The sequence below is a fragment of the Sceloporus occidentalis genome, unplaced genomic scaffold, assembly GCF_023333645.1.
Source record: "Sceloporus occidentalis isolate IW3139 unplaced genomic scaffold, rSceOcc1.0.p SCAF_4, whole genome shotgun sequence".
Classification (NCBI taxonomy): domain Eukaryota; kingdom Metazoa; phylum Chordata; class Lepidosauria; order Squamata; family Phrynosomatidae; genus Sceloporus; species Sceloporus occidentalis.
This window is the reverse complement of record NW_028316984.1, coordinates 144,624,607-144,637,538: the sequence shown is the minus strand read 5'-3', so window position 1 is coordinate 144,637,538 and position 12,932 is coordinate 144,624,607. Positions and strand designations below refer to the sequence as shown.

Genomic DNA, 12,932 nt, shown 5'->3' with positions numbered 1-12,932 from the left:
GGGGTTGGACTCCATGACCCATGAGCCCCCTTCCCACTCTATGATTCTCTGTTCTGTTTCTGTATAGGATAGTCATAATGGCTGTCTAGAATATTTTTTTGAGAAGGAACAGTGAGGTCTCTCCCCTCATAAAAATATTGAAACTTGCTCTTTTACTGGTAATGTATTATCTTCCAAAATGTTGCAGAATCACTTACTGCAGTGATTCTTAACATTTTGGTGGTAACAAACCCTTCTGAAATTCTGATGAAAGCTGTGTGTAAACATCATTTTCAAACAGGAGGAAAGAAATTGAATGGAAGAAGTTTTTTTTTTTTTGGGGGGGGGAACTGTGGTTCATGGACCCCTTGAAGATTACAGTTTAAGAAAACATGAATTATTGAATCATGGTTTCTGTCAGGTGGTGTGTCATAATTTAGCACCAGTATATTTTTGGCTCATGTGTCTTGGTTTTGATTTTCTTTTTTAAATCCTGTAGTTGGACTTGTTATACTAAAAGAATAGAAGACACCTTTTTAAACACTGAATATGATTGCTGTGGTCTACCATGATGTATAGCAGCAGAGAGGCTGCTAGTTTATATGTGTGCCAACTGAAACCCTGGAGTGAAAACATTTGAAACTGTATGGAAAGCCAGATTACATCTGTAAGAGGATTTTGTAAATAAACTGGATTATACAAGAAACTTCTAGTGTGTTATGACAATGACCGTGCAATATTACCAGTCAGAGTACATTGTTTCTGTTGTTCACTGCCTTTGAATTGACCCCGATTCAAGGTGACCCTATAATAATAATAACAATAATAATAACAATAATAATAAAACTTTATTTATATACCACCCTTCTTAGAATCAGGGCGGTGTACAACAAAAACATACAATAATACAGGAAATACAATAATACAAAAACCCATTAAAAACAATGCAATAAAAACATTAAAACTCATGCCAGCTGGACAATGCTGGCAGACGGGGGGGGGGGGGGAGGGGAGGAGAGCATTCTGGGGGCAAAAGAGTCAGGGGTAGGCCTGCTCGAAAAAATAGGTTTTCAACCCTTTCTTAAATTGAGCTAGGGAGGTGGCTGAGCGGAGCTCAGCGGGCAGCGAGTTCCAGAGGTTGGGGGCCGAGGTGGTAAAGGCCCTCCTAGAGGTGGAAACTAATCTGGCCTCTGGAACTCTTAGAAGTTGCTGCCCGGATTATCTGAGTAAGAATCCTCTTACAGATGTAATCTGGCTTTCCATACAGTTTCAAATGTTTTCACTCCAGGGTTTCAGTTGGCACACATATAAACTGATATGGAGAGAGGCGGTCCTCCAGATACCCTGGGCCCAAGCCATTTAGGGCTTTATAGGTGATAACCAACACCTTGTATTGCACCCGGAAGCGAATAGGCAGCCAGTGAAGATCTTTAAGCACTGGTGTTATATGACTGGCCTTGGATGTACCAGTGACCAGTCAGGCTGCCATATTCTGCACTAATTACAGCTTCCAAGTATGGTACAAGGGTTGCCCCATGAAGAGCGCGTTGCAGAAATCCAATCGACAGGTTACCAGTACCATGTACTACAGTTTCAAGGTCCCTCCGGCCCAGGTAGGGACACAGCTGGCGTATCAGCCGAAGCTGATAACAGGTGCTCCTGACCGTCGCATCCACCTGAGATGTAAGGTGGAGCAACGAATCAAGGAGCACCCCCAGACTGCGTACCGAGTCCTTCACCGGAAGCGTGATCCCGTTCAGGACAGGTGGAATTACCGCCATCCCTGGACCGGGAGAACCTATCAAGAGTACTTCCGTTTTCTCTGGATTCAGGTTGAGTCTGTTTTCCCTCATCCAGCCCATTACCGACTCCAGACAGGCCACAAGAGGAGAGATGCCATCCCTGGTCACTGCATCAGTCGGAGACATAGAGAAGACTATTTGGGTGTCATCAGCGTACTGATAACCCCGCGCCCCATGACTCCGGATGATCTCTCCTAGCGGTTTCATGTAAATGTTAAAGAGCATGGGAGACAGAATGGCTCCTTGAGGGACCCCGGATGTTAGGGCCCTCTTGTCGGAGCACACGTCCCCCAGCTGCACCATCTGGAACCTCCCAGAGAGGTAGGACCGGAGCCACTGGAGCGCAGTGCCCCCGATTCCCACCTCCGCCAGGCGCTCCAGAAGGATACCATGGTCTATGGTATCGAAAGCCGCTGAGATGTCTAAGAGCACTAACAGGGACACGCTACCCCTGTCCATGCCCAGACGGAGATAATCGTCCAAGGCGACCATAGCAGTCTCAACCTCGTAACCCGCCCGAAAGCCGGTTTGAAATGGGTCTAGATAATCCGTTTCATCCAAGATCGATTGAAGCTGGATTGCAACCGCCCTCTCGATCACCTTCCCCAAAAATGGCAATAGCGAGACTGGCTATGCAACAGGGGGTCGAGGGAGGGCTTTTTTAATAAAGGTTTTACAATGGCCAATTTCAGATTGGTTGGAAATTGCCCTTCCCTCAAAGATGTGTTGATAATTCGGTGTAACAATGAAGTTACTACCAGTCCCCCCTGTGCCGCTAGCCATGAGGGACAGGGATCGAGAGAGCAAGTTGTCTTCCTAACACTTCCTAGGATCTTGTCCACATCCTCGGTACTGACAGACTCAAACTGATCCAGTATAACCGAGTCCACGGAAGCTCTGGATGCCTCTACTCTTGGTTCTGCTCTAATACTGGCTTCGAGACTTTCGCTTATCCGAGAGGTTTTATCCGCGAAGAAGTTGTTAAATTGGTCACAGCAGGCCTTAGAAGGTTCAAGGATCTGGTTCGGGGCAGGAGGGAGCTGAGTAAGCTCCCTCACCACCCTGAACAACTCTGCTGGACGCGACTCCGCGGACGCGACACGGGCACCATAGAACTAATTCTTAGCTGCCCGTATCACCTCTCCGTAGTCCTCCAAAAGACGGTCTAGGAGACCCTTGTCGGCTAAGCGGAGGTGTTTCCGCCAGACGTGCTCTAGCCGTCGCAGCACCCGCTTCCTCGCCCGGAGATCTTCCGTATACCAGGGCTTCTTTTTGGAAGCAGGCCTGAGAGGGCGCTTGGGAGCGATACTGTTTTTAGCCCTGGAGAGATCGGTGTCCCAGGTGTTAGTCAGGGCATCAACAGAGTCGCCGTCATTACCAACCATATACCCCTCTAGGGCTTCCTGGAACCTTTTGGGTTCCATCAGCCTTCGAGGATGGACCATTCGAATAGGTCCGCCACCCCCGGGAGGGATCTGGGTAGATGCCTTGATCTTTGCCTCCACCAGGAAATGATCCGTCCATGACAAGGGGGAAATATCAGTTATTTCCGCCCACGGATTTTCCAAGTCCGTGCAAAAAACCATATCGAGTGTATTACCCGCAGAATGCGTCGGGCCCAAGACCAGTTGAGACAGGCCCATGGAAGTCATGGTGTCCATGAATTCACGAGCCGCAGCGGATGGAACATAGTTGGCCCCGAAGGGGATGTTGAAATCACCCAGGACAAGCAGCCTGGGTGATTCCAGCATCAGCTCCGAAACCAACTGTGTCAGCTCGTTAAGGGAGTCTGTTAGCGCACGGGGTGGCCGATACACCAACAAAATCCCCAGACTGTCCCTGGCCTTCAGGGTCAAGTAAATACACTCAATATAAGAAGTTTGACGAAGATGGTTCCTGGTTAGAGACAAGGTGTTCTTATGAACCAAGGCAACACCCCCCCCCCGCCCACTTAACCTGAACTGGTCCTTCACTGAGAACCCGGCAGGTAGGGCCTGAGCCCACACAGCATCCCCTTCAGGCCCAAGCCAGGTCTCAGTAATGCAAGCCAGGTCACAGTTGTTCTTCTCGAGCAAGTCGTAGATGATGTGGGACTTGTTTTTAATGGACTTGGCGTTGCACAGGAGCAGAGACAGGGTTTGTGGTACGGTTGGAATGACCCTCAGGTCCCTTTGGTTAGGAGGGGGACAGGAAGGAGAGATAGATATTAAGCATCGATCTTGCCTTCCCCTGTAACGCAAGTCCGCACTCCTACCGCCATACCTCCCCCTGCCCCACACTAGCTCAATAGGAGCCCCGCACATACCAAGATGTTTAACCTCTGCCTCCCCAGCCAAAACACCCCCCCATCCGTAGCCTCCTCCTCCCCCCATAATGCAGCAATGATGGTAGGGAAAAGATGCCACACAATCATTCCCTGCTGCTTACTGGCACACAAAACAAGGGACTCCTCCCAACCACACACAGTCCTTCTTTGCGCTAAGCGCGCCTTCCCCGGTGGTTTGGGGGTTGTCGCTGGCATTCTCCTGGGGCCGGCGGGCCGGCCTTTTGAGGAAGCCGCTCCCACCGGCTCCTCCTCCTCAGAACGCCGCCACAAGCGGCGCAGCAAAGTCCTCTGGGCGCGAGGCACTCCTAGACCCCATCCTCCACAGCTCTGCTCAGGCCCTGCAAACGTAGGCCATGACCTCCCTGATTGAGTCTATCCATCTGATATGTGGTTTTGCTCTCTTTCTATTACCCTCTATCTTTCCATACATCATTGTCTTTTCTAATGAGCTGTGTCTTCATATGAAAATACGACAGCCTCAATTTGACTTTTTTGGCTTCTGGGGAGATTTCCGGCTTGATCTGTTCAAGAACCCATTTGTTTGTCTTTTTGGCTGTCTGTGGTATTCTCAGCACTTTTCTCCAGCTCCTTCTTCTCTGAGTTGATTTCTTCATTATCTAGACTGAATTTATGTAGGTCCTCCGTGGTCACTATTTTTGTTTTCTTTATGTTAAGCAGCAAGCCTGCCTTTGCACTTTCTTTTTTGACCTTTCTTAGTAATCATTCCAAGTCTGAGATGTTTCCTGCTAGTGGTATGGCATCGTCCATGTATCTTAGATCGTTGAGCTTCCTTCCGTCTATTTTCACTCCTCTTCTTTTGAGTCTAAATCTGTTCTTCATGTGATATTTTTTGCATAAAATTGAAGAGGTAGCATAATAGAATGCATTCTTGCCTCACCACTTTTCCAATTGGAAACCATTCTGTTTTTCCATATTCTGTTGTAACAGTAGCCTCTTGATCTGTGTACAGATTGTAAGTACATCAGTAGTATCAAATGTAGTGGCACTCCAAATGTCTTTAAGAGATTTCCATAGTTTTTTGTGCAGTCAAAGTCTTTGCTATAGTCTATAAAGTACTTGTTGATTTTCTTCTAGAATTCCCTGGTGCACTTTGTTAGCCATCATATGTTTGCAGTGTAGTCCCTAGTGCTTCTTCTTTTCCTGAACTTCACTTGTACCTCTAGGATTTCTCTCTCCATATATGATGGCAGACTATGCTGCATAGTTTTGCTTGCATGGGAAATTAATACTGTGGTCCTATAGTTGTAATCTTTTGTGGTTCCTTTTTTTGGGAGTGCATATTGATCATTTCCAGCCTGTTAGCCACTGTTTTGTTTTCCATATTTGTTGACATATTTTATTTAACACTAATATTGATTCTGTTTAGATTGTTGCAGTTCAATTGGAATGTCATCTGTTCCTGGTGATTTATTCTTTCCCATTTTCTCTTATTGTAGCTTCCACCCCACTCTTTAGAACTTGGGTTCATCTTTGTACGGTTCTCCATTCCATGTGTCATTCATTTTTTCTTCTCTTTTATATAGCTCTTCTGTGTAGTATGTAGTATGTTGTTCTTCTGCTCATAGAGCATCTGGGCCCTTGGTTTGAACTGTCCTTTGAGTTAAAATGTGACTGAGATTGGAAGTTTGGTTTTGATAACCTTGGTGATTCTACTAAGTATAAAGCTGTGGTTACAGTCTTGATCTGCTTTCTGTTATACCTTTTCCTTTTTGTCAGTCCCCATGCTCTTTATCTTTTTATGAATTTGCTCTAGTAAAAGTATTACTAATTTCTGAATAAATCATGCTTATTAATATGAAGGAAATGGAGCCGAATTGGGACTCATCTACATATAGTATTACATGTAGTGTTACATTTGTTGACCAACCATGAAATAATGAGATCAGACACTCGGAGATTGGATTAAACAAAGGCCATGAAACTGATAAACAAGAAGGTAGCTACTTGGTGTGGGTCCAGCTGAGGCCCAGATGTTAAACTCTGGCACCTCCCTAGCTATCTCTTGGGCAAAGAAATCTGACAGGGTATTGCATAACTTCTCTTAATATGGAAAAATAGCACATCAGGGGAAAGAGTATTATTCACACTTTAAATCTTCCATGTGTGCAGAACCTGGATTTTTTTCAACCTCTAGTTATGTGTCATAGCCAGTGGTTACCTGCATTGCAAAATGATTTATGACCAGGAAGGCTATGCTGTGTGAGTTTTTTCCCCTTCTTTTCCCTGAAAGTATATATTGGCACTTAAAAACGTTGCTCCATTGGTTTTCTCAGTTTTGTTAGCTTCTGATCAAGGTTACCAGATTGAAAACTGGAGATACTAGCCACACCTAATGAAATTCCCACTTCTGTACAGGAGCTGTCTCAAGTTTTAACTCTGGCAGCCTTTTGTACAACATGATTTATGAAGGCATGAATGAATATCCAAATGAGGCCATTGTTTGGAGTTAGTTTTGAATTAAACGGTCTTTTCTAAGTAGTTCTCAGCATCCATTCCTGTTGAGGTCTTAATAGCCAACAAAAGATAATGAACACAAGGCAATTTTGAGTATGCTAAAATTGTTTAGTAGACTCCTTTTTTAATTGTGCAGAGTTGACATGCCAATCCCTCAGAAAGGAAAGGAGTGTGATAACTGATCACAAAACTATTGTTTATGTTTTCTCATTTTTGAACTTTCTTATTTTTTAGATGTGTTGTTGTGCTGTTCAACCCCAGGAAGAATAAGCAACATCATATTCTGAATAGCTCCAGGTAAGTAAAACTCTCAACTGCTGGTTTGCATTACATTATACAGAGGGGGAAAGCAGAAGCCTTTCCTAACTTTAGCATGCAGTGATTTCTCTCTCATGTGAGAACAAAGAAAATGCCACATCTCTTTTTTACAATGAGGGCACAGAGTGAGAATTCAGTGTTTAAAGACTCTGCTACTTAAAATCTTAATGCAATAAGTGAATAAATAAACCAATAATTGAAACTTGTATAGTGACTTTCTTAATTTAGTGGATTAAATTTTGGGAGTACATTTTCAGTTAATTATATGAGAATATGTGTTTAAGTATTTAACTTTGATTCCCTCTCCTCCAGTTTTGATATATGGGTTTCAATATGAGGATTGTTAGATAGGTGATTAAGAGTTTGCTAATTTTTGCACAATTAGGAAGTTGTTTGAATTTCTGAACATGTATAGAATTCAGTTTAGGGGTCTGCTCTGCACCAGTATTACTACAGGTAAAAGACACTGAGAATATTGACTGAGGAAGAGGAGCTAGCTAACTACCAGTTTCAAACTTATCTCTTCTTAATACATTTGTTTTGATAGGACAGGAACACGTACTGTCCTATCAGTATGCACGTGCATAAGAATAGTTTTGAATGAACATAAGAAAATATTATTCATGCTGCTTGGAAATTACAAACTAGATGATTAGTTTACTTTGTTTTTTCTGGTGTTATTTTACCCCAAGTGGTTTTCCACATATGAACTGGCCACTCCTAGAATTGGAGATTACTAGCAGTGACATTCTGTGATATGTTCATTAGTGGAATTAGCTCAACTGAATGAAATGGGCTTGTTTCTGAGTAAAAACACCAACCTGAATATACCCAATCTGTTTTGACCTTGATGTAAATGTGCAGGATTACACTGTACATTGGGTTAAGCATCACCTGTACAATATTCATATTTCTACTAGTATTTTCTCCTGTTACAGCAAATAAAAGATTTAGGAAAACAGGTTCTAACTGTACTGTCTAACCCAGTCATAAACTACATTGTGATTAGATACACAGGTGCCCCTGAGGTCATTTAAATGCTCAGAACATCACACAGGCAGTTTTGGTTAAAGTGAAGTTTATTTGAAACTTTAGCATTCATGTTGTTAACAACAACAAAAAATCTGTCATGCCACCAAGCTAGAAACCTTTTCTTAGTTATGTGTCATCACTCTTAGGATGCGGACTTATAGCTAGGGTTTGTTTCTTTAAAGAAAAGCACCAGTGTAGCAACACTGGGGGGGGGATGCACCAGGTGTGGACCTGGCCAGGTGACACCTCAGAAGAGGGGTGACACCCGGCTGAGCATCCCCCCCACATCTCCCTGAGCAGGGAGGAAGGGATGTCCTGGGCTTCTCCCTCCCTCCTTGCTTGGCACATCTTTACACATGTGTAAGGGCACGCCAGGCAGGGAAGTGAGGTTGAGTCCTTTTGGCCCCATCCCTGGAGCCCCCCCCCCCTGCACTAGGTGACACCCTGGTGTGGGACACCACTGTCAGTGTGTTTGAGTTTTTGCAAGGAATACTGTAGCCAGTTACCTCCTAGAAAAAAACATGGAGTCATTGTAGTTCTATCAGTTGAAATTTCAGCTTTGATATTAATAGGACATACCAACTGTTAAGCATCCCAGAAGTCAAGATGATTGTAGCTGAATGCAACACTAAGCTGGTTTTAAAACTTCGTACCTGATCCCAATGCCACCGCACCCAAGAACCATTATAATGGTGGCACTTAGTCTGGACCCTCCCCCTTCCTAAAATCCTAGCTACATCCCTGAGTGATGACAGATACAGGTAGTTGTAATCCAACAGTTTCTGAAGTATTGCAGAACCAGCGGCGTACCCGCACCGAGTGGGGCTAGCAGGGACAGAACTTCCAGGGATGGATTTCTGGGGACTTACAGGGCAGGGCTTCCAAGACAGCATGTGCTCCCTCTCCTTATGCCACCTCCCGCGCACACCACTCCATCCTCCCATGAGCGCAGTGGTCTGCAAAAGGAGGGAACAGTGGGTGAGAGATGGAGTACGAGAGGTGGAACGCATGTGGAGGCATGGAGTGGCACACAGGGAGAGGGAGCATATGCTGCTCTGCCCCCTGGAAAAGGACTGGACAGTGCACGGAAGATGGAGTGTGATGGAGCATGAGGGTGGAGGGCTGACTGGGTGTCACCCCCTCCTGGGGTGTCAGCTGGTGTGGTCCACACACCCTGCACCCCACCCCCAGTGACGTTACTGCAAATAATGCATTTTTTGGTAGTTGTGGAAGTTTTCTCTTAAGCCCATCTGACAAAGGCCAGCTTGGCTTCCTTTTCATTCACCTCTCCCTGTCTCTATTTGTGTTTGGACTGAAAACCAAATGTATTCCCTGTGGTATTTCACAATATTCTCTCCTTTTCTCATGCAGGAAGACTATTACAGCCCTTGCTTTCTCTCCTGATGGCAAATACCTGGTTACTGGAGAGGTAAGTGGTGGTGTTTGGGGGAAAAGAATCAGTTTTGTTGCTTGCACAGAGTGAGATTTGATGGGGGGTTTGCTGCTGGCATAAAGGTATCACAGTTTTGTGGATTTGGGGTTATTGTACTTTGCTATAGCCGTGTTGGGCATATAGCAAAGTATAATAACATCCAAAATCCACAAAACAGTGATACCTTTATTAAGTCAACCAAAGTGCTCAAAATACATGTAAACTTTCGAAGCTCTACTGGATCTTTCATCAGGCAAAGATGTTAAAAATCATACAGGAGAATTTTTTTAAGATGTTAGTCACAGGACTGCATTTTGTCAAGATGTTGGTGTGCTGTTCTATGTTGACTTGGTATGGAGGGATACCTATGCAGGCAGGTCCCTCCTCCTGGCCATGTGGCACTGGAAACAGAGCATTCCAGAGTTCAGGAGATAAAATGTGAATTTCATTAGCAATACAAACTCTCATCGGCCTTTGTGCTGTGATTTGTCCAAAGTATGTAAGGATGAAACCAGCTTTAACTCAGTTGCTCATCTTGTCACAGTAGTTGTGCCTTTGGAAATAATTGTGAGGGAATAATGACCAGCCATTTAGAGAGAGGCAGTCACAGAGATGAGATCTGCAGGATGAGAATTAGCTGAGGACGCTTTATATGTCTTTCCCCTTATTTAATTCATGGAGGAAGTAAAAAAAGAGGACCAAAAGGTTCCTATTACTGGTTTCTGACTTGGATTTCATTCACAAGGGGGGGGGGGGGGAATACAAAAAGAAGACAACTTTCTCTGTTTTTTTTTTAAGGAAAGGAAAGTACATTTGGAAGAAAGCCCGTAGAATAGTGACAAAAATGTTGGTGCCTGTGGCTTTGGCAGGCTTTAGATTAGTTATTGGCAAAAAAATCCCCCTTTGAAAGCTGAATAAAGGGAAGACAAAGGCAACTGCATCCAGTTTCTAATGCACACCAGATAGACAATGTTCATACTGTATGTGTTCTGAAGCCTGAATTGCTGCATGCTTGTAGCCCACAAAAATGTTGACTGTCCTCTTCTCATCCGTCCGTGTTGGATGACTGCCATACATGTCTTTGGAGGGTGATTACTTTTGGGTTCTGCATACATACAGTTCTTTTTATTATCCCAAATGCTTTTAATGAATGGCAGGGGAAATTGTACTCCCAATCAAATGATAATTAAATTCTGAATGTTCTCCACTGGTCAGGATCAGGGTCAGTCTTAAGGACATCTGACTTGCATGTCTGTAGCCCAGTTAACATATAGGAATTGCCATGTTGGAAATGGAATGTTGGGCTAGACCTGAACATGGGTGGCCAGATGCCTTGGACAAGTTGCAAGCATTGTAGGGTGGTGATGGTCTCTCACAGCATCTGTCCCTCAGCACCTAATACTTGGAATGATATGGCCACTGCCCATAGAACTGCAGAGTTGGAAGGTGCCACTCAGGTCAATTAGACCAGTGCTTCTCAGGCTATCTGATGAGGGGGACAGGCCATTATTGTGTTCTAGTGTGTCAGGAACTGGCACTAAATTTGTACCCATAAGATACAATTATTTATTTTTTCCACGGAAAGTTGCCAAATAGTAGCAGCCTATGGCTCAGGGGCTGGCACTAGTTCAGGAACCACATGTTTGAGTTGCTGCTTTGCATCCCAGTTTTGGGGGGAAAGCGGGATACAAATAAATATAATATAGTATAATCAATCAATCAGTCAATCAATCAACCATAGCAAAAAAGTAGTCCAAGTCCTTCATGGGACCTGTTACAACATCTATTTAAGATGCATGGAATCTCATTTTCTCAAATAGGGATTTTGTGTATGTTTGGATGATATGAAAACCCGAAGAACTATGGAAATATGAGTTATTGTTCTGTGGGCAGCATGTTTAGAGGTGCCTCTTAGTTAATCCTATTCCTGCAGTGGGAATGGCAAAACACCCCATGATTTGCTTCCATGATTTGTTTATTCTATAGTTGGAATGTGGGCACTTTTCCTCTCTGGTTTGTTTACCTTTCAAGAAACCAGAGAAACAAACCAAAAATAAATTGTGGTTTCTCTCTCTGCTTCTTTGTGAGATCAACAAACAGAAAGAAGGAAATTGTCTATGTTTTTATGACACAATAAAGTAGGGATGGGATTTGTATAGGCCACATATAGCCTAAGGGGAACCGATTGTTAACAAAAACACTTTAATATGTGATAGTTAAAATGTGTTGTGGTAAAACTATGTTCTTGATTCAGCATATTCTCTACATCCAATCTCCTGTAGTTTTAGCTAAATCTGAGTGTGGCGAATATATAGATTCAAGGGGATTGTTCATCTATAACATACTTTCAAAGCATATCCAAAGTTGCTAGCTTATTTGGCATCCTCGTCCACTCCCATTCCTTTGAATTTTAGCCTCCTGTGCAGAAAGTCCCAATGTGGATTTTGATATCAGGGGAGTCCCTTTGATCTGAAAAGTTATATGAGGCATGAGTAAAGTGGAACCCGCTGAATGTTGTTGGAAGGCAGCTTCCCACTAATTGTAAGGATGTCATGAATTATGTCCAACAATGTATGTAGGGCCACACTTTATACATCCCTGAGTTAAACTGACATATCTTTCTTGCTGACAGTCTATGCTGATAACATGAGAGGAAAATAAACTTGATTTTAAGAGACCTAATAGCCCAAACCCAAATCCAAATCCAAGTTAATGAAGACATATTCAACATGACAAAAGAGAAACAAAATAGCTTAAATGAATAATAAAAAGGGGATCAAAGAAGATTCAAAAGAAGTTAAGATTTACGGTAGACATTTAATCAAAAGATCATAATATTTTGATTAGCATTGAAAGGTCAGCTATAAGGAATTGTTTAATTTTAACCCTATAGAATACAAGGTGGGATTGTAATATATCCTTGAATGTGCCCTCTAAGCACAGAGTTTTAGCACCTGAACATGTCATTTTCAACATTTACTGAGGAAGAAATGCAACAATGTCACCTTTCAGCAGCTCAGAGAGGTTGAAGTAGAGGTGAGAACTACGGGATGTTTCCGTGGGAGCAATAATAATAATAATGGTTATACTGGTCAACGACCAAATAAATTTTACTACTACTGTGGCAATAATAATCACAATCATAATAATGGGGAGAGGTATTCCAGGTTGTGTGCAGGGTACATGCTTGCTGAAAGGTGACAATTTAATTGTTATGTTGGGGGAGAACTATATCTTTGTACCAAATACACTGGGTTTTTAACAGGCAACCATTTTATTCTCAGGTTCTCTCTGAATTTGAGGCTTTCCTCTGTCTCCAAGCTGTCAAGAGGCTTAGTTAATCCTGGCTAGAAAAAGTAAAAAATTTTTTTCTTGGTCAGGTTGCTATAGAGCTGTTGATTAGTAGGCCACCTTTTTACAAGTTTTGTGAATCATGAAGAAACTGTGGAGGAAGAGCTGCTTGCACTTTTCTTAGTTTCATTTAAAGATAAGTGATTTGTATCGGAGGCAGTGCAACAGCAAGGAGTTGATTTATCAAAGCCAATTAAGAGTGTTTTGTTAAAAGATA

At 43.2% G+C, this 12,932-nt stretch overlaps 1 protein-coding gene across 4 annotated transcripts in view; it reads left to right on the top strand.

Annotated features, from left to right (window-relative positions):
• The window catches only part of MAPKBP1 (mitogen-activated protein kinase binding protein 1), a 152,000-nt gene that overhangs the window by 87,658 nt on the left and 51,410 nt on the right, over positions 1-12,932 (top strand). For all 4 annotated transcript variants that reach the window (XM_089521897.1, XM_089521900.1, XM_089521899.1 and 1 more), the window contains exons 3-4: positions 6,817-6,879; positions 9,304-9,361. In XM_089521897.1, the coding sequence (XP_089378023.1) occupies positions 6,817-6,879; positions 9,304-9,361 (121 nt within the window). The remainder of the gene's footprint in view (positions 1-6,816; positions 6,880-9,303; positions 9,362-12,932) is intronic.